The sequence below is a fragment of the Phyllostomus hastatus genome, unplaced genomic scaffold (assembly GCF_019186645.2).
Source record: "Phyllostomus hastatus isolate PE091 unplaced genomic scaffold, TTU_PhHast_1.1 phas_scaffold_182, whole genome shotgun sequence".
Classification (NCBI taxonomy): Eukaryota; Metazoa; Chordata; class Mammalia; order Chiroptera; family Phyllostomidae; genus Phyllostomus; species Phyllostomus hastatus.
This window is the reverse complement of record NW_025334013.1, coordinates 16,902,353-16,920,840: the sequence shown is the minus strand read 5'-3', so window position 1 is coordinate 16,920,840 and position 18,488 is coordinate 16,902,353. Positions and strand designations below refer to the sequence as shown.

Below are 18,488 nucleotides of genomic sequence, written 5' to 3'. Positions count from 1 at the left end.
CCATGGAAAAATTATCTTCCACAAAACTGGTCCCTGGTGCCAAAAAAGTTGAGGGCTACTGCATTGGGCCATGTCAGCTTTCTGGGGTCCTGGGTAGTCAGATACAGCCCTGAGGAACCCAGGCCTTAAAAGGCCCCGTGCTCCCGGGTACCCCCTGGCAGTTTCCCTAAGGGGATGGCAGTACTTTCTAGACTGATGCCTCCCTGTCACTGAGAAGAGACCAGTGGTAGCAACTGAAGCCTCAATCATCACAAGCACAAGGTCAAGTACAGCCACAATCATGGTCCCCATCACCTTCATACCAACAGGCACAAGGACAGGATAGGAAATCCTCAAGGGCAACATGCCCTTGGGAGTTGACAGGTCCCTGGTCCCCTCCTGGGCCTGTGGAAAGCAATGGGACTGTGCTGGTTAGGGTCAGATCAGGTGGCCCTTCCTACCAGCTTACAAGAGCGAATTCTGTGAATCTCCCCAACTCAGAATGTGGTGACATCACGTAGGTAACTTGAAACCAGCCACGGTGAAGGGCTTTTGGTTATTTTTCCCAGTTCCTCAGCATATCTCTGGACAGAGCCCTGGGAATGTGAGAGACCCTGATCCCCACCACTTGCCTCTGCAAACTCCAGAGCCTGGGATGGGACCAGCAGAAGGAGCCAGCCAACCGTGTGCCTAGAATTCCAGCGCGCAGGTGATGTGGTGGGGGGACATAGTGGAGACAGGAGGTCACCTATGGCAGAGACCTGATGGCAGACCAGAGACCCTGGGCATAAGCTCAGGTGCACCACCTTCACCAGAGCCTCTGCTGCAGCCCAGGAGCCCGGGGCCTGCAGCTTTTAGCCTGGCTGCCTGACTCACCCTCTTGACGTTGGGATCCAGACCTGGGTCTGTCCTGGGAGGGATCAAGGGCTGCTTCTCCCTGTTACCTGATCCCAGGATGAGCCCTGACTTTGGTCATAAACTGGGCCTAAGCCTGGTGACAAAGATCTCCACCCAGGCCCAGAGAGAGCCCCACCCTGGTTCTGGGTTGGGCACTGATCGGGCCACAGAAAACACACTCTCACCTCCATCTGCGTCTGACACAGGCTCCAGCTCATCCCTCGAATCATGACAAGCCTGGCCCTTGAGCACAGAGTGGAGCAGGCCAGGAGTGAGCTCGGCTCAGCACCGGCGTTCACCTCTGCAGCTGGGACTAGAGCTCTTGCCCGAGGAGCAAACTGTGAGAAACAAAACCAAATGAAAGCCCACCACACAGCCTCCTCCTTGCTTTAGAGACACACGGTCTCTAAACAGAGACACAGTCTCTGTTCTGAGGCCCTAACCCCTCCCGCCCCTGCTGGGCTCTCATTTTGGTTCAGAGAATTCTTGCCTTAAACCCTCACTCCCTGCTCTCTCCAAGTAGCCTCCGGGTCCCCAGGAGGAGAGGGAGCCGTGGAAGCCCATAGAGGGTGGAGGCCAGGACCTTATCTGGCTTATGGGCTGGGGCAAGACCCTTCCCCTCCCTGGGCCTTAGTTTCCCCATTTATACAGTCATGTGCCACTTCATGATAAATAAATACGTTCTGAGAAACGCATTGTCAGGCAATTGTGTTGTGCAAGCACCATAGAGTGTACTTACATGAACCTAGATGGCAGCCTATTGCTCTACAGGGAAGGATAATTAGTTTTCTCTCTATGCGTTGGGTTCTTGGCTAAGACGTCCCCATAATAAAAGCTAGGGTGGCGGGAGAGAAACAAACAGGTGTTTAGTAACATACATGCCTCCTGTGCACATACATGGAGGGACCCAGGAAAACTGAGCAACTTGCCCAAGTGGCTGAAGCCACCCCCTTAAATACTCTCTTCAGACGAAGACCAAAGAAGAGGTTGGGGGTGGAGAGAGTTACGGGAGGTTACCAGGCAGGAAGGGCTCAGTAAGGTTAGTATGCAGATTTCAGCCGTGGTCTTCTGCATTGATAGAATGTCAGTCCCCCCTTCCCTCCGCTACCTCCAGGTACGTACAGCAAAGGAGGCACCCTTACAAATGGATATTTTCCTTACAAATTTAAGTATCTTACACAGGGTGTAAGCTCTACTTGGTTTTCAGTGGCTCTCCCTGTCACTCCTTAAAATTAAGCAGCCTAAAGGAATCCTATGACAAAGAGACGTATTTGGGGATGACAAATTCTGTTTCCCCGCAGCTCCTAGGTTACAGACATGTACAGTGTGTTACTGTACTGCATACTGTAGGCAATTATAGCACAATGGAAAGTATTTGTGTAATGTGCTGCATTACAAAGTCAGCTCGCTACAGGGCTAAGACATCATTAGGCATGAATTTTTTCAGCTCCATTATAATCTTATGGGACCACCATTGAATCTGCGGTCCGTAGCTGACCCAGACGTCATCATGTGGGGTGTGTGACTCTATAGTGCAGCTCTAATATCCAAAGTTAAGGACTCTGGTGGAAATTTAGGGCCCCGTGTTCGAGGGTTGGAAGGGTTGTACTTACCGGATAATTCAGACCCAGGTACTGTGTTCAAGTCCTAGGATGTCCTCTTAGCTCTGGCACCTTGTACTAGCGACTCGGCCTCTCTGGGACTCAGTTTTCTCATCTGACAAATGGCACTAACACCAAGTTTATGAGGATCAGGTGAGATGGTGGCAAGCAAAGCGTTTTATAAATTGTAGCGTTCAGTCTTCATGGGAGGGAGGGGTGGTTGCGATGGCTGTTGGCATGGGTTAGTAATGGTTCTCCTTCCAGCAGAGCCCAGAGTGGGTCAGCCTGGCCTGGTCAGTGGGAGACCTCCTCAGAGCCTCCCTAGGACCCACGACCCCCCGCCCTACCCAGAACCAGCTCCAGCCGACATTAAGTCTTCTACCTGGCCTATCCACCCCCAGGTTGGATAAACCCTCACTGGCCACGAAGGGATCGGGACTTTAGAGCTGAACCAGACTTGGGGATCCCCAGCTCTCATCCCTTTAGGCTGGCCCAGGCAAGAGAAGGGCTTGCTCCAGGAGGCTGGAATGAGCTCTCTCCTACCCACCTCTTGCAACAGAAAACCTGCTTAAAGATGAACGTTGTCTGTTTGCTTATCTGCTGGCCCCTAGACTGAGTGTCTTCAGGGCAGGGAACAGCTGGCTTCATCTGGGTTCCCTACTGTGGGGGCCCAGCCCAGACAGAGGGCAAAGGGAAGGAGGGAACATGGGAGAAAAGGGAATGGGAGGGTGGGTGGAGCAAGTGATCAGGGCATTGGGATTTACTGACCCAAGCAGTAGTGGGGAGGAGGGTGGGGCTGGCGTGAGGAGGAGGGGGACACAGAGGCCCCACCCACTAGGACGTCAATTCCCCAGGCCTCCCTCCCTCCCCAGAGGCTCATTCCCCAGGGCGGGCTCCTCCCGTGAGAACTGCTGTTTAGGCAGCGGGCGCCCAGCCACATGTATGTGCCAGGAATGAGGCTGGGCTACAGGGCGGGCACTGTGCTGGGCAGCCATCTGGGAGGCGCCAGACAGGGCTGCCCCTTGCTGGGGCCTGGGGAAGGGGATGGCTGTGGGCGGAGACTCCCCAGTGGGCCCAGGGAACCAGGCACCTCCTGCAGCCTGTGGAGCAAAAGCTGGGCAACACCTGGGAGATTGTTAGAGGTGTAAACTCTCAGGTCGTTCCCCAGACCTGCAGATTCATAATCTGTATTGTAACAAGGTGCCCAGGTGACTCCTATGCACATTTCAGTTTGAGAAGCCCTATTCTACAAGAGTCGGCCTGCATACCTACAGGTTTAAAAGGAAAAAGGCATCTTCCAGTTATAAATAGACAAACTTCCAGTTATAAATAAGTCCTGGGGATGTATATACAGCATGGTGACTATAGTTAACAAAAATGTATTGTATATTTGAAAGTTGTTAAGAAAGTAGATCTTGAAAGTTCTGTCACAAGAAAACAATTGTAACTGGATGGTGATAGATGTTAACTAGACTTACTGTGGCGATCACGTCACAACGTGTACAGACATGGAATCATGTTGCACACCTGAAACATGTCATATGTCAATTATATCTCAATGAAAAATCAAACCATAAAAAATTACCTTTCTTTTTCTTCTTTACATTTCAGTTAGAACACTATCTTCATTTTTTTCAAAATTAGGAGTGTATAAATAGTATGTATTATCTGTGAATTGCATTTCATTACAAGGAAGAAGGTATTGAGAAGTATTTGTTATAAAAAGGAGGTGGGGTATTCCGGGGCTAGCAACCCACTGATGAGCAACCCCTTGTTTTTAGTTGGCAACATTGGCCCTGACAGGACAGAAATGGAAGTGAGTGGCCCTTGAACCTGAGAAGCTTCCACTCTAGAAGGGGAGATGAGACAAAGATGCATATTGCCATCTTCTTCAGCCTCAGTTTCCTCACCCATGAAATGGGCTTAATCATCAGTCATCTCCACCAGCCTCCCCACAGGGTTAGACAGGCTCAAATGCAGGGCGGGGGGCGGGGGGGGCGGGGTGGGGGGGCTCTGTGAACTGCCTTGAACCTGAGGGGAGTGAGCCCCAGGTGTGCACTGCTGACAGCCCTGCCCTCTGCTGCCCCTCTCTGTCCTCCAGAGCCCAGCCCTGGCCCTCCCGATTCACTCCCAGCTTCAGCCCCCTCTGCGATCTCACTCTCTCTGTGTCCTTCCCATGCCGCAAAAACAAACAAACAAAAACCACCCATCTGAACCGCGCTCCAAATTAGCGCTGTTTCTGGGGAGAGCAAGCATGGACTGAGTGCTGACTACATGCCGGGCACCGGCGCTGCTCACACACTGGGTCTTTTATGCGGCCCTGAAAGTAGGTGACAATGATCCAATGAGAAACAGAGATGAGAAACTGGGGAGAGTGATCCGCTCCAGGTCGCACAGACAACAAGAGGCCAAGATGGAACAGGAACTCAAGCTTTTGGCTCCCACTACACCAGGCTTCCTTGGCTGGCAAACAGGAACCAACTTTCAGTGACCTCGGGAGGGATCCCCCAGTGCCAAGTTGAAAGTCCCCACGTCAGAGAGCTGGCTGGGGCCACGCTGCCCCACTCGCTGCAAGAGCTGGATCTAGAAGAGCGCTCCTTCCTCCGTCCCTCAAGTGTCGCTTCACTCATTCCGTGAATATTTATCAAGCACTGAATAACTGTCAACACAGTTCCAGGAGCTGGGACACACAGAAAGCAGACAAAATCCCTGCCCCCCTGAAGCTTTGAAACAAGTCACAAAGAAACAGGTCCACTCACAGCATGGTGTATAGGTGGCGTCGGGTGCTGTGGGGACAACAGAGCAGAGCAGGATCTTCAGCCAGTTTTCAAGTATGCGTCGCTGACTGTTTAGTCGGGGGCACGGACCTCTTTCCCCTTAGACTGTCCAATGAAAACAGGACAACAGCCAACACAACAATAGCTGTCCGGTGTGAATGAGTCAAAGTTATACCTATTTTTTTGTCAGAGCGGCAAAAGATATATTTCTTGGTGTGCTACAGAATTTTAGGAATTAGTTTGTGTGCCGTGAGATGAAAAACGTTGAACATCGCTGGAGTAGAGGACAGCTGGGCCAGAGAGGGAGGCTGCTATTCTCACTGTGTTGTTTGGAAGGCCTCACTGAGAAAGGACACATGGAGGAAAGACCAGGAAGAGCTGGGGGAGAAGCCACCTGCCTAGCAAGGCGAAGAGGTGCAGGGACAGATAGATGCAAGAGCCATTGCCACCTCCTGAGGTGGGAGACGAATGTCAAGGAAGCCCCTGGGCCTCCTTGATGAGTGACGGGAGGGGGAACAAGGTGGGGTGGGGTGTTCAGCAGATCCTTGTGGTGATTGGAAGGATGGGCTTTTACTTCAAGTGTGATGGAGGCATTAAAGCAACATGATCTGCCCTGGCTGGTGTAGCTCAGTGGGTTGAGCTCGGGCTTCGAACCAAAGCATTGCATGTTCGATTCCCAGTCAGGGCCCCCAGCAACCGCACACTGATGTTTCTCTCTCTCTCTCTTTCTCCCTCCCTTCCCTCTCTAAAAATAAATAAATGAAGTCTTAAAAAAAAAACCATGATCTGAGGTGTTGGGTTTTTTTAAAGATCTGTTTTTTTTTTTAGAGCAAAGAGAAGGGAGGGAAAGAGAGAAGGAAAAAAACATCAGTGTGAGAGAGAAACATCCATTAGTTGTCTCTCTCACATACCTCAAACCTGGGACCAAACCAGCAACCCAGACATGTGCCCTGAGTGGGAATCAAACTGGCAACCTTTTGCTTTGCATGACACGCAACCAACTGAGCCACACCGGTCAGGGCCTGACTTGGGTTTAAGAAGATCATTCTGGCCTTGGCCAGTGTGGCTCAGTGGACTGAGCCTGTGAACTGAAAGGTCACCTGTTCCGTTCCAGTCAGGGCACATGCCTGGGTTGAGGGCCAGGTCCCTAGCTGGGTGTGTGCGAAAGGCAGCCAATTGATGTCTCTCTCCCATCAATGTTTCTTTCCCATCAATGTTTCTCTCCCTCTTGTTCTCCCTCCCTTCCCCTCTCTAAAAATAAATTAAAAAAAAAATTTGTTAAGGGATCACTCTGGCTGCTGGGTTGAAAAGAGACTGTAGAAGGCAAGTGCAAAAAGCAGGGGGCCAGTGAGAGAAAGGGTAATGGTGGGACATGACAGAAAAGGGAATAAAAAATGGCCTTGGATTTTCAGTCCAAGAACTGGCAGTTGCCATTTGCTGTGGGAGAAGCAATTCCGTTAAGAATTCAGCTTTGGCCTTGGCCAGGTAGCTTGGTTGGAGCAATGGGCTGATGGGTTGGGAGCAAGTGGAATCAACCAATGAGTGCGTATGTGGGTGGAGCGACAAATCAATGTGTGTGTGTGTGTGTCTCTCTCTCAAACCAGTGAGAGGAAAAGGAAAAAAAAGGCGAGGGAGCACTATTACAATGGGAGAAAATTTTGCAAATCATGTATGTGATACAGGACACATATCTAGAATATATAAAGACTTCTCAGAACTTAATAATAATTTTTTTCAAACAATACAGTTAAAAATGGGCAGAGGATTGATTTGAATGAACCTTTCCCCAAAGCTATAGATGGGCCAAAAAACACATGAAAAGATAGTCAACGTCTTTAGCCCCCCAAGAAATCAAAATCAAAATCACAAGGAGATACAACTTCATACCCACTAAAATGATGAGAATCAAAATGACAGGTAATTACTTGTGTTAGTAAGGACGTACAGAAATCATAACCCCCACACACTGCTGCTGAGGATGTAAAATGGTGTAGCTGCTTTGGAAAAAATCTCAAATGGTTAAACATAAGGTCACCTTATGACTAGCAATTCTACTCCTAGGTGCAAATCCAAGAGAAATGAAAACATATACCCACACAAAAAAGTATACACGGATAACACCAGGAGAGAGCCCTCATGTAAGCTCTGGACTCTGGGTGATGGTGAGGTGTCAATGAAAGTTCATCGGCTGTAACAAGTGGGCCACTCTGGTAGGGTTTCGTTGACAATGGGGGAGACTATGCAATATGTGGGAGCAGAAGCTATAAGGGAAATCTCTGTACCTGCCTCTCAATTTTGCTGTATCTAAAACTGCTCTAAAAAGAGTTTAAAGAAACTTGTACATGAATATTCATAACAGCATTCATAATAGTCAAAGAGTGGAAACATCCCATATGTACATTAACTGATGAATAGATAAATAAAATGTGTTATATCCATGTATCCAGGGAATATTATTTGGCAATAAAGAAAAAATAGTCCTGGCTGGTGTGACTCGGTGAAATGAGCACTGGCCTGTGAACCAAAGGGTTACCAATTCTATTCCCAGTCAGGGCACATGCCTGGGTTGTGGGCCATGTCTCCAGTAGGAGGTGTGGGAGGGGCAACCACACAGTGATGTTTCTTTCCCTCTCTTTCTCCCTCCCTTCCCCTCTCTCTAAAAATAAATAAAATCTTAAAGAAAAAAGAAAACAATAATACATGCTACAGCACAGATGAACCTTGAAAACATTATGCAGAGTAAAAAAAAATCACAAAGACAATATAGTATGTGATTCCATTTATATGAAATGTCCAGAATAGGTCAATCTGTATAGAAACAGAAAATAGTTTAATGGTTGCTTAGCACTGTGAGCTGCAGGGATTGGGGAAAAATAGGGAGTGACTGTAAAAGGTACAGGGTTTCCTTAGGGGCTAGTGGAAATGTTCTGAAATTCATTACAGTACTGGTTGAATAACTCTGTGAGTATACAAATCAGTGTTGAGTTGTACACTTTATATGTGTGAAGTGAGAGATTGCTCCTGTGTCAAAAAATTAGTGCCTAGTGCGATTCCAGGCTCTTGTTCGGCATCCCAAAGCTGAGGAGGGGCCAGTGCAGGCACCAAAGCTCTCCCCAGAACTCTTTCTCCCTTCCCGCTTCCTCAAATCATGTAAGGTGTGAATGGAAGAGCCTGACTCCTATTTCACTCCCATTTTACAGAATAGAAAACTGAGGTCCAGATAGGGAAAGTGACTTATCTCTATGTCACTAAGACTCAATTATCATAGAGACCAAGTTCCTTTTTAAAATCAAAGTCAGAATGAATACGGGAAATTTGTACAGGATAAAAGACTCATATATAACATTTGAAAGCCAGCTGGACTCTTCAGGGTGTACCCCAGCTGCCATTGTTTCCCTCCATTCACTAGGATAATTAAAGTTTGGTTTTGGTGAAAACGAGGAAGTCTAGTGAGCATTCCTCTTCTGTCTCAGTATACCTACCTCCCTCTCTACCTCTCTCTCTCTCTCTCTCTCTCTCTCTCTCTCTCTCCCTCTCTCGCCCCCCCACCCCCGCAACCCTCTGCTTTTCCCTCTATCCTCTTCCTACATCCCCAAGTCACCCCCACCCCCATCATAATGATGTTCAGATCCTGTGACTGGGCAAACATGGGACCAATTAGCTTTGGGAATAGAAGTGCCTACAGAAGGGTGATTCACAGTACATGAATTTGCTAATTGCTCTTCCTAGCACAGACAGAAGGAAGGAGAGAGGAAAAGAGATCTAAGTTTCCTTCCTTAGAGAACTTGATTCAGTCGTGTGGACTGGGCACAGCACAAGGCCACCCTCACAAGGCCCTGCCCCTGTGTAGTTCCAACCCCAGTTAGTCTCCCTGGGAAAATCCCTTCTGCTTTCTGGACCCCAGGTTTCCCATCTGTAAAGTGCAAAGAGAGTGAACAAAATGATTGTCAAAAGACCTCCCAGCTTAAGCCTTCAGGATTCTAGAAATGGGTGGCTTAGCACCTTCTCTGCTGCCCAGCCTAGAAACAAGCATGAGGAGATAGGGCAGAAGTGGATCCAGCAGACTCAATGGAAATATCACCTCATTAGGGAGGCCTTCCATGATTACATCATCTAATGATGTGACTGATGTCTCCAATTCTCTTTCTCGCTCAGCATATCTCTCTTTTTCACACTCACATGCACATATGGCTGCTCCCTCTCCCATTATCCTGTTTTATTTTCTTCTCAGCACTATCTGAAACGTCTTATACACGTGTTTACTTGACTTGTCTTTCTATACTACAACGTTAGTTCTAAAGGTCAGGAATCTTGCCTCTCATAGCTCTGGGCCTAGTCCAGCACCTGGTATACAGTAAATGCTTAGTATATATGTGTTGTCTAATGTTTGAATGAATGAATGGATCTGTGGGTGGTACCAGAGCTGTGCCCAGCATGGCTGTGATCTGTGCCAACTCTTCCACGAGGAGCAGCTGAGAAATAGGGCTCTGGAGTCAGGAGACCTGGATTTGAGTCCCACACTGCCAATTAGTGGTTGTATCACCTTAGGCATTTCACTCGACCTCTCTAAGCCTTGATTTCTTCATCTGTAAATTGAGGATAATGATCCCACATTGCAAGATGTATTTTTAGGAATTAGAAGTGATGTATATAAAGTGATCTGGTCATAGCAGGTATCTAGTAAATGTTAGTTTCCTTTCTCTTCCTTTCTCTGCTGAGGCACAGAGACCAAGGGTTTGGAGATTCTGGACTCAGCCAAAAGAGGCTGCTTATCTATTTCTCATCTTTCAAGAGAAGGTAAAACAAAATTGCAGGCAACTTAGCTGAGGACAGTGCAAGGGACTTGGCCAAAGTCATACAACCAAGCAATAAAGTAAGCAGCAGGTCCCCTCCCTGGGGAACAGAGGAAGCCCCTAATCCCAAACAAGATGGAGAAAGGGGACAGGGCAGGATCTTGCTTGTGCTGGGCCTCCAGAAAGAAGAAGTGGCTGTTCTGGTCTGAGAGTCAGCCTCCAGGGTTCTAGTCCTATGTTTGTCATAGGCAAGCTGGTGACTTTGGAATATAGTGCACTATTTCCAGTTTTGATTTCTCTTTCTGTACACTGGGCATATTACTCCTTGCCCAGCCTGCCTTACAGAGTGGGAGTGTTAGGAGAATGATATTTAATTTGATATATTGTTAGGTGCATGGCATTTCACTTAAGAGAAAAATATTGTAGTGATGAATCAGACAGATTCAATTTCTAAAATTTTGCCACAAAAAACATATATTAAAATTCAGAAAAAAGATTAAAAGTAATAATAAACTGAATCCCTCTGGGCTCCGTAAAGTGGGAAAAAACAGTATTTCAATAGAACACATGAAAATTTCTGGCTATCTATAAATAAATCAAATTTTTAAAAATATTGACTGAGCACCTTCTTTGGGATGGACGAGGGAACTCACTCAGAGGGGTTTAGTGACTTGCCTAAGGGCACACAGGACCTGAGAAGGCTGAGAAAAGGCTGGCAGGGAAGATTTCCACCGGCCACCCAGGAAGCCCCTGACAGACAGTGCTGCAGAAGGGCCTGAGACGCTGGGTCAGGAAGACAAAGCCCCCAGTTCCAGTTTCCCTCTATCTTCCAGTCCAAAACAAGCCCTGGGTCTGTGCAAATTTAGTGGAATGAGCACGCGCCCACAGATTCTACGGTCCACGGTCAGCACCGGGGCCGACCTTGAGAGAGTCATGCACATCCCCTCTCTGAGCAGGTTTCCCCTCCTCTGAACATGAACCTTAAGGCTGGCCAGCCTGTGGTTGTCAAGGGCCCATCAAGAGAGTGCGTTATAAAGTCTCTACCTCGGTATACTCTCAGTTACCTTTCTTCACTTCTGGAAGATTGCGGGAAAGCAGGAGGAGCGCTGTGTGGAGTTGAACAAGTGGCACAGTCTCTCTGGGCTTCTGAAAACAGTGGATGACTAGGACCAGGCCAGGTGTTTCTAAATTCCTTCCAGCGCCAAAAACAAACAAAATAAACCCTGACATTTCTTAGTGGTTTGACTCCGCGGCAAACTCCACTGGTCACCTCCCTCCCGTCTGCCCTGAGAGAGCGCAATCCCTTTAAGTCCGAGGCCTGCACGGCCGCGGCCAATCACTGGGAACAGAAGTTCTTTAAGGACCAAAGGAGGGAATTTAGTCGAGAAGGGGGCGGGGCACGGGCGTGCCTCTCAACCAATCAGAATTTCCCTGGGTCTGCTGGCCAATGGCAGGGCTGTCGAGAGGCGGGGCAACTCTAGCTGTCTGACAGTTGCCGGTACCAATGGGCATGCCGCCCGCGGCATATAAAAGGTCGCTGGGCCTGAAGCGACAAGCTTTAGGGTCGGTAGGTCGTCGCCGTCGTAGGTGTGCCCTTGGATCGCCTCCCCGTCGCAGCCGTCCGGTCCCTGCAGCCGCGCGCCCCGCCTTGGCTCCGGCCCAGCCGCTCTCCCTGCCCTCCTCCCCTTAACCACCCCCGGTTTCTGCTGTCGGGGCCCCGGGACAAGGTTAATGATGCCGTCGGAGAGCCGAGCTGAGAGCCAGGACCCGGCGGCTGCTCAGGTTGGGACGGCTGCGGCCTCGGCGGTGGCCAAGGCCTCCCAGACAGGCGGCGGCCCCGACCCGGAAGCCTCCTCGGCTTCCCTCGGACGGCACCTGAGTGGGCTGGGCTGGCCACAGGTGAAGCGGCTGGACGCGCTCCTGAGCGAGCCGATTCCCATTCACGGGCGCGGCAACTTCCCTACGCTGAGCGTGCAGCCGGGGCAGATCGTGCAGGTGAGAGGGCGCTGGGTGAGAGGTCTGGGGTCTCTATCCTGAGACTCTCGTGGCTGGAAGGACCCTGGAGTCTACTCGATTCGCTCAACAGCTATGGAAAATCAGGGTCAAAGAGCGACAGAGGCTGAAACAGAATGGTACAGCACTGATGGTAGATTATATCCCCTACCCCCTGCACCTCATAATACCTCGCCTCTTGGCTTTCCCTTCCTCCACCCCTGGGGAGCCCCGACTCCCCTCGAAATTCACTCAAGCTCTGGCTTGGAGGGGAGCAGAATGAGGAGAGATTTGGCAGCTGGCAAAGAATAGTCCCGCCTACAAGGACAAAAGACGCCAGGCAGCTCTGGGTAGGTAGGTGTGCCTTCTTGGGTCCAAAATATTTCCTTTCATTTCCAAATCGCCACTCCTGGGTCTCACTGCCACACTTTCCCTCACTCAAGGTTCTGGGGGCAGACTCTGTCCTGTGCTCCCGCAGCCCTTGAATCAAGAGCCCCCTAGCTACGTGGAAGAGCCAAGAAATCCTGACAAAGACCCTCTTAGCTGGGATTGTGGCCAGAGGATATTAAGCACCTGGCCAGACCCGATGCCCGCATGCTGAAAGGCAACTTCAGGTGTCCAGTTTAGGTGTTTCTTCTCCTCCCCACTGGAAATGAAGGTCAGACCAGGTCCCAAGCCCCATTTGTGTCCTGAGGAGCAGGAGAAGAGAATTCTGGCAATCCCCTTCCTCTTCCCCAGACTCCCTCTTCCCTTTACCAGACCTTCAGCAACCCTAAAATTGCTCTTTCATCTGTATAGCCCGTGCACTGTCATGCTCTGAAATACTAGAATATGGTCATTGTTGTGCCCATTTTATAGCTAGGGAAGCTAAGGCCCCAAAAGGGGAAGTGAGCTGCTTAAGACTACCTACAGAAGTGAAAATCAAATGCAGAGAATCTTGGGTCTTCCCAGGAGCTGCTTCCACCCCTTCCCCAGCTCCCAATACTCAACTTTTAAGTCTTATGAGATGTCTTCTGATAGGAAGAAACCAGAAATCAGCCACAATTCCTGCACTTTCCTACCAGAGATGGACTTTCTTTCCTGAGCAGTAGCCAACAAGCTAGGTGAAGCCTTAGCTTCCACAGAGAGGGAGGGGTGCTCACTGGGGGATTTACCTTGCACTCCCTCCCAAGGAATGGGAGGGGGTGGGGGCAGATTCTCCAGGGCTGACTCACCTGCAGCCCAGTGGCACCTCACAGAGGCATTCCTCCGCTGCCCGCTGGCATAGAGTAATTAGGAAACCATTTGAGGCTTTGTTCCCCGACATAGTCAGGTCAACATTGAGCCCCAACTGCTGTACCTCCAGGCTGTTGTCCTAGGCATGGGGGAGGGAGTGGAGGAGCCCAGTGTGGCAGCTCTCCTCTGCAAGGACAAGGGGTGCCCTGGAGGAGAAGTACCTGCCCTTGTCAATATAGTCCAAACTGCCTTTCCTAGTGCTGCTCTGTGCCAAGCCCTCTTCATAGATATGACTGGTACCCAGCCTTTCTGCTTTCCAGGTCCTCCCAGCCAGGTGGGGGAGACTGCAGGCCAATAGGAGCTGCCTTTACAATGCAATAATAGTACAATGTCCTCCTAGACAAGGACCAGAGACATCATAGAACAGGGAGCTGCTTGCTGTGGTGGGGAAGGGCAGCAGAGACTTCAGAGCGGGACTGGGAGGTTTGGGACCTGTAATGTTATCTGTTCCCTTGGCTGGGCCCAGTGTCCCTATCTGTTCAATGGGGATGGGTTGGACTGCTCTCCAACACCCTTCCTGGTTCTAGAATCCAAAGGGAACAGGTGCCTTCACCTGGCCTGTGCGCTTGCATCCACAAGGGAGAAAGTCCATCTCCTGGTAGGAATCTGCAGCTGGCAGCAATCTGCTGCTGGCAGCTTCACAAGCTGGTGGGAAATTTGCAGTTGGGGGTGCTGGGGGTATGTGGTGTAGGTGCTGGTTGTTAACTTTGGGCTTCTTACCAGTGCTGAGTAGCCACACAGTTCAAGAATTGGAATCTCTCTCTTTTCCCCACAAGGGTTTCACAGCAGAAATTTAAGCACCTAGAGATGCTCTTCTTGCTTGTACCTGGACTAGGGGGACCCAAGCTTTTGTAGGAAGACCCCTGCAGTCTGGGAGGCCTGGTTATAATTAAGCTCAGCCATATATTGCCTGCATGACCTTGGATAAGTCATTTGCCCAAGATCACAATCTTATCTCTCCAGCTGCAGCCAGACGGTGTGTATGAGGTGGGTTTGAAGTTTTATTAGCCTGCTGTCTGGTGGCACCTACAGTCTCCCTGCAGGTCTCAGCAGTGGCCTGGGAGCAGAGTGGTTCCAGGGAAGGGCCTTGCACAGGAGAAAGGAGGGTACAGCCACTGCCCCCTCCATGGCGGGCAAGTCTGATTCAGGAGGCTCCAAGCTGCCCTGCAGTCTTTGGGTGTGGCAGTATCTGGGCACTGTCTGCCAAGCTGGCTGTAGTCACACCTGGGAAAGAGACAACAGCTTCTGTCTGGCTGACATAGCTGGCTGGCCCCATGGCCTGACGCAGACGATTTAACAAGGGTACTGCTACCTACTCGCCAGGCCAGATGCCATGCCCTGGGGTGGGCATCAGCCTGGGAGCAGGAGCTGGCACTGAGTAAGGCTTAGCTTTAATGATACTTAGGGAGGGGGCTGGTCTGCTCTGCAGGGCTGATCAGGTCTTTGAAACAAGGTCTTTGGCCCATCTCTGTCCTTGGTCTACATGCACATACCTGTCAGGGTGTGTGTAAAAAGTCCCACAGGCTGGACTGCATCAACTGGCCCCTTACCTCCAGCCTCCCCTGTCTGTCTAGCCAAGTCATTTTCTCAACCCTCATCTTCCTGCTCCCCAACTATTCTGGCTGTGGGCTTCAGTGACTGGAAGCTTTGGCCTCACTTTAAACTTTTAGAGGGAGGGAGGGAGGATAAACCCTATGTTCTGGTCTGTGCTCCCTCTCAACCCTGGAACAGCAATGTGGTAAAAAGGGGATGATGGAGTTTGGAGTGAATCAGACCTGAATTTGAAGGCACCTCTGTATGGTCTTGGGCATGTGACTTCACTCCTGGGAGCCTCAGGGTCCCCCTCTATAACTTGGAGATTATAAAGACCTATCTCCTGTAGATTCCGGTGAGAAGGCCCGGTGCCTGGCACCCAATAGGTACCTAACCAATACTCTTCTACCCCTCCCCCAGCTGCCCCCTTGCCCTTGCAAGATTCTGATGGCCAGTCACTCACCTCCCCCAGAGCCATAACAATACCTTCCCGAAAGTCAAGGTCCTCCTCCCGGAAGCATCTCTGGAGGGACCCGCCCGCCTCAGATTGCCCCACTGCGCTTGCCTTCTCAGCACTTAGGAGCATTCTTTGCAGTCATTCCCTGGGAGGTGAGGAGGGCATCCCCTCCGCAGGCGCGCTGACTTGGCAGCACGGGTTGCAGAATCACTCGGGGAAGGAATGCTGCCTGGTCACTTTCAGGATAGTGTGTGAAGTACTCTGAGTTGCTGAGAAAACTGTTCAGCCCAGCTCTCCTTTTCTCCCCACCTGGTCCTAAGCCTGGGAAGACGTGCCTGGCTAGAGGAGCAGGTTCAAGAAAACTCGTAGGTTTGCCGGTCATATGCTCCTGTGGCAGCAGGTGGGATCTGCTACATCTCTTCTCACTTGGTGTGGGAAGTTTCCTGAGCTCTTGACCCATCCCCTCTCCCAAGAGTGGAAATGGTCTGGGTTTTAACTCCAGCTGTACCGGTTCTGAATAGCTTTTCCTCGGAGCCTTAGATATTTCACCACTGTAAGCCTCAGTCTCCTCTTCTTAAAATGAGTATAATATTTGCCTCATTGTGTCCTTGTAAAGATGGTTTAAGATGAGTATCTCAGAGTCAAAAGAACGTGCCTGCACTTGAGAATCCAGCTGACCTGAGTTCTGCTCTCAGCTCTTCACTATCTTAGTGTGGATGTGTGCAGCCTCTCTGTGCCTCGGATCCCCACCCATAAACTGGGATTATAGTACTCAAACACAGGGTAATAGTGATAATACACAGGGATAATAGTACCTGCCTTACAGGGTTATTGTGAGAATTACATGAATTTATATCCTAACATATAAAGTGCTTAGAATAATACCTGGCTTTTAGTAAATTCTGTGCTTGTGTGTGTTACCATTATTGCTGTGCTTTCTGAGGCTTTCCTCCAATAGGCCACTCTCTAGCTTAGGAAATCGATGCTTAGAGAGTTCAAAGTCTTTCCAAAAGCACGACAGCTGGTAAGTGGCCAACAGTGGTTGATGTTATTGTCACTATTAGATTCAAAGCCAAGAGTGGGCCTCAGGGTCCCAGGCTCCTGACACCTCTCCTTCCTGCTGTCCCCTCCACAGGTTGTCCGCAGCAGCCTGGAGGCACAGGGGCTGCGCGTGCATAGTGTGCGGCTGCACGGCTCAGCGGCCAGCCACGTGCTGCACCCCGAGAATGGCCTGGGCTATAAGGATCTGGACCTAGTATTCCGTGTGGACCTGCACAGTGAGGCCTCCTTCCAGCTAACCAAGGAGGTAGTGCTGGCCTGCCTGCTGGACTTCCTGCCCGCTGGTGTGAGCCGGGCCAAGATCACACCACTGACACTCAAGGAGGCATATGTGCAGAAGCTGGTGAAGGTGTGCACAGACACGGACCGCTGGAGCCTCATCTCACTGTCCAACAAGAGTGGCAAGAACGTGGAGCTCAAATTCGTGGACTCAGTCAGGCGCCAGTTCGAGTTCAGTGTAGACTCCTTCCAGATCATCCTGGACTCCCTGCTGCTCTTCGGCCAGTGCTCATCCACGCCCATGTCTGAGGCCTTCCATCCATCTGTGACAGGTGAGAGCCTGTACGGGGACTTCAAGGAAGCCCTGGAGCACCTGCGGCACAGAGTCATCGCCACGCGCAACCCCGAAGAGATCCGAGGTGGTGGCCTCCTCAAGTACTGCCACCTCCTGGTGCGTGGCTTCCGGCCACGGCCCAGCACCGATGTGCGTGCCCTGCAACGCTATATGTGCTCCCGCTTCTTCATCGACTTCCCGGACCTGGTGGAGCAGCAGCGCACGCTGGAGCGCTACCTGGAGGCCCACTTCAGCGGGGCTGACTCAGCCCGCCGCTATGCCTGCCTGGTGACGCTGCACCAGGTGGTCAATGAAAGCACTGTGTGCCTCATGAACCATGAGCGCCGCCAGACGCTGGACCTCATCGCCACCATGGCACTCCAGGCGCTGGCTGAGCAGGGCCCGGCTGCTGCTGCTGCTCTGGCCTGGCGCCCTCCGGGCCCCAATGGAGTTGTGCCTCCCACTGTCAACTACTATGTGACCCCAGTGCAGCCTCTGCTGGCCCGGGCCCACTCCTGCTATCCCACCTGGCTGCCTTGCAACTGACTCAGACCCTGGCCAGGAGTGACTGGGCCTCCCCTGATGGGGTGGGGCCTCCAGGAGTGTGTGGAGGGCATGACCAGACACATGCAGCCTATGCCAGGCGGCCCAGCACTGCTGCAGGGTTGGGCCTTCGACTGAACAGACCAGACTCCCTGAGTGAGGCCCCTGTGGGCATAAGGCCAAGCCGGGGCTGTTGGCAGACGGACCCTTTGCCTACTGCAGCACACTTTTAGAGCAGCATGACTGTGGGATGCAGGAGCTTTTCGTCTTGGGGGTTAATTGCCCTTAGGAGACAAAGCATGTGTGGGGTGGTAGCCTCAGTGTTCATCATCTTGAGTTGATTTCTGTGGCCCAGAAAGGGTCTTTTTGGCTAGGGCCAGCCTGCAGTGAGCCAGCAGCCTCTGAGGGCCTGCAGCCTACACAATGACTAAAATATGGTACATTATAGGAACTAGTCACTTTGGGTCAGGCTGGGTCTGGTGGTCCAACCTGGCTAATCAACGGGGGGAGGGAAAGTGAGACATGAGGCGGATACCTGGAGAGGGCTATGTCTGGCCAGGTCCCCTGACACCCCTAACCTCAGCCGTCCAGGAGTGTGGTGAGTAGGCCCCACATGGCCTGGGCTCCTTCCCCCATGTCACAAGGAACCCTCCTGCCTGGGAGCTTGTCCACTTTGGGCAGCCCCACTCAAGTGTTCCCACACCACTGGCCTGGTTACAGGGTCCTCACTTGGGGGAGGAGAGCCACACCCCGCCTCCTGTTACTATTTTGCACTCTTAACACCTGCCAATAAAAATTGTCTACACTGAGCCTAGTGCCATGTTTTCTCCTGGGAGAAGGGTCTTTCATGACGTGGGGGCTGTGGCTGCCTCCCCCAGCCTGAGTCTGGTTTATGTTGTGGGAGGGGACAATGGGGGGCCGGGGTCTGAGTCCTGGGCTGTGGCTGGGGAAATGCCCCTTCCCCTCAGCACCAGCCCCAGCTTGACAGCTGCGCTGGAGCTCATGTCTACATACGTGATTGCACCTGCA

General features: G+C 51.1%; 1 protein-coding gene and 1 long non-coding RNA gene across 2 annotated transcripts; one reads left to right on the top strand and one right to left on the bottom strand.

The window, feature by feature from the left end:
- Nucleotides 1-621: 621 nt before the first annotated feature.
- Nucleotides 622-11,304, bottom strand: LOC123832123. Its single transcript, XR_006788006.1, has 5 exons — nucleotides 11,112-11,304; nucleotides 2,490-2,605; nucleotides 1,616-1,711; nucleotides 1,062-1,214; nucleotides 622-740 (listed from the first exon to the last, which is right to left on the bottom strand). It is a non-coding gene; the product is annotated as an uncharacterized LOC123832123 (long non-coding RNA).
- A 294-nt stretch (nucleotides 11,305-11,598) lies between these two features.
- On the top strand, nucleotides 11,599-18,261 carry TENT5B (terminal nucleotidyltransferase 5B). Its single transcript, XM_045859149.1, has 2 exons — nucleotides 11,599-12,042; nucleotides 16,440-18,261. Exons 1-2 carry the CDS (start codon nucleotides 11,779-11,781, stop codon nucleotides 17,460-17,462), a joined length of 1,287 nt encoding a protein of 428 aa, XP_045715105.1. The 5' UTR covers nucleotides 11,599-11,778; the 3' UTR covers nucleotides 17,463-18,261.
- The last annotated feature ends 227 nt before the right edge of the window (nucleotides 18,262-18,488 follow it).

Bases quoted from the DNA above. Each gene is read 5' to 3' on its own strand.
- TENT5B (XM_045859149.1), top strand. From the start codon at position 11,779: ATGATGCCGTCGGAGAGCCGAGCTGAGAGCCAGGACCCGGCGGCTGCT. The intron at 12,043-16,439 runs GTGAGAGGGCGC...TCCCCTCCACAG, and splicing joins AGCCGGGGCAGATCGTGCAG to GTTGTCCGCAGCAGCCTGGA.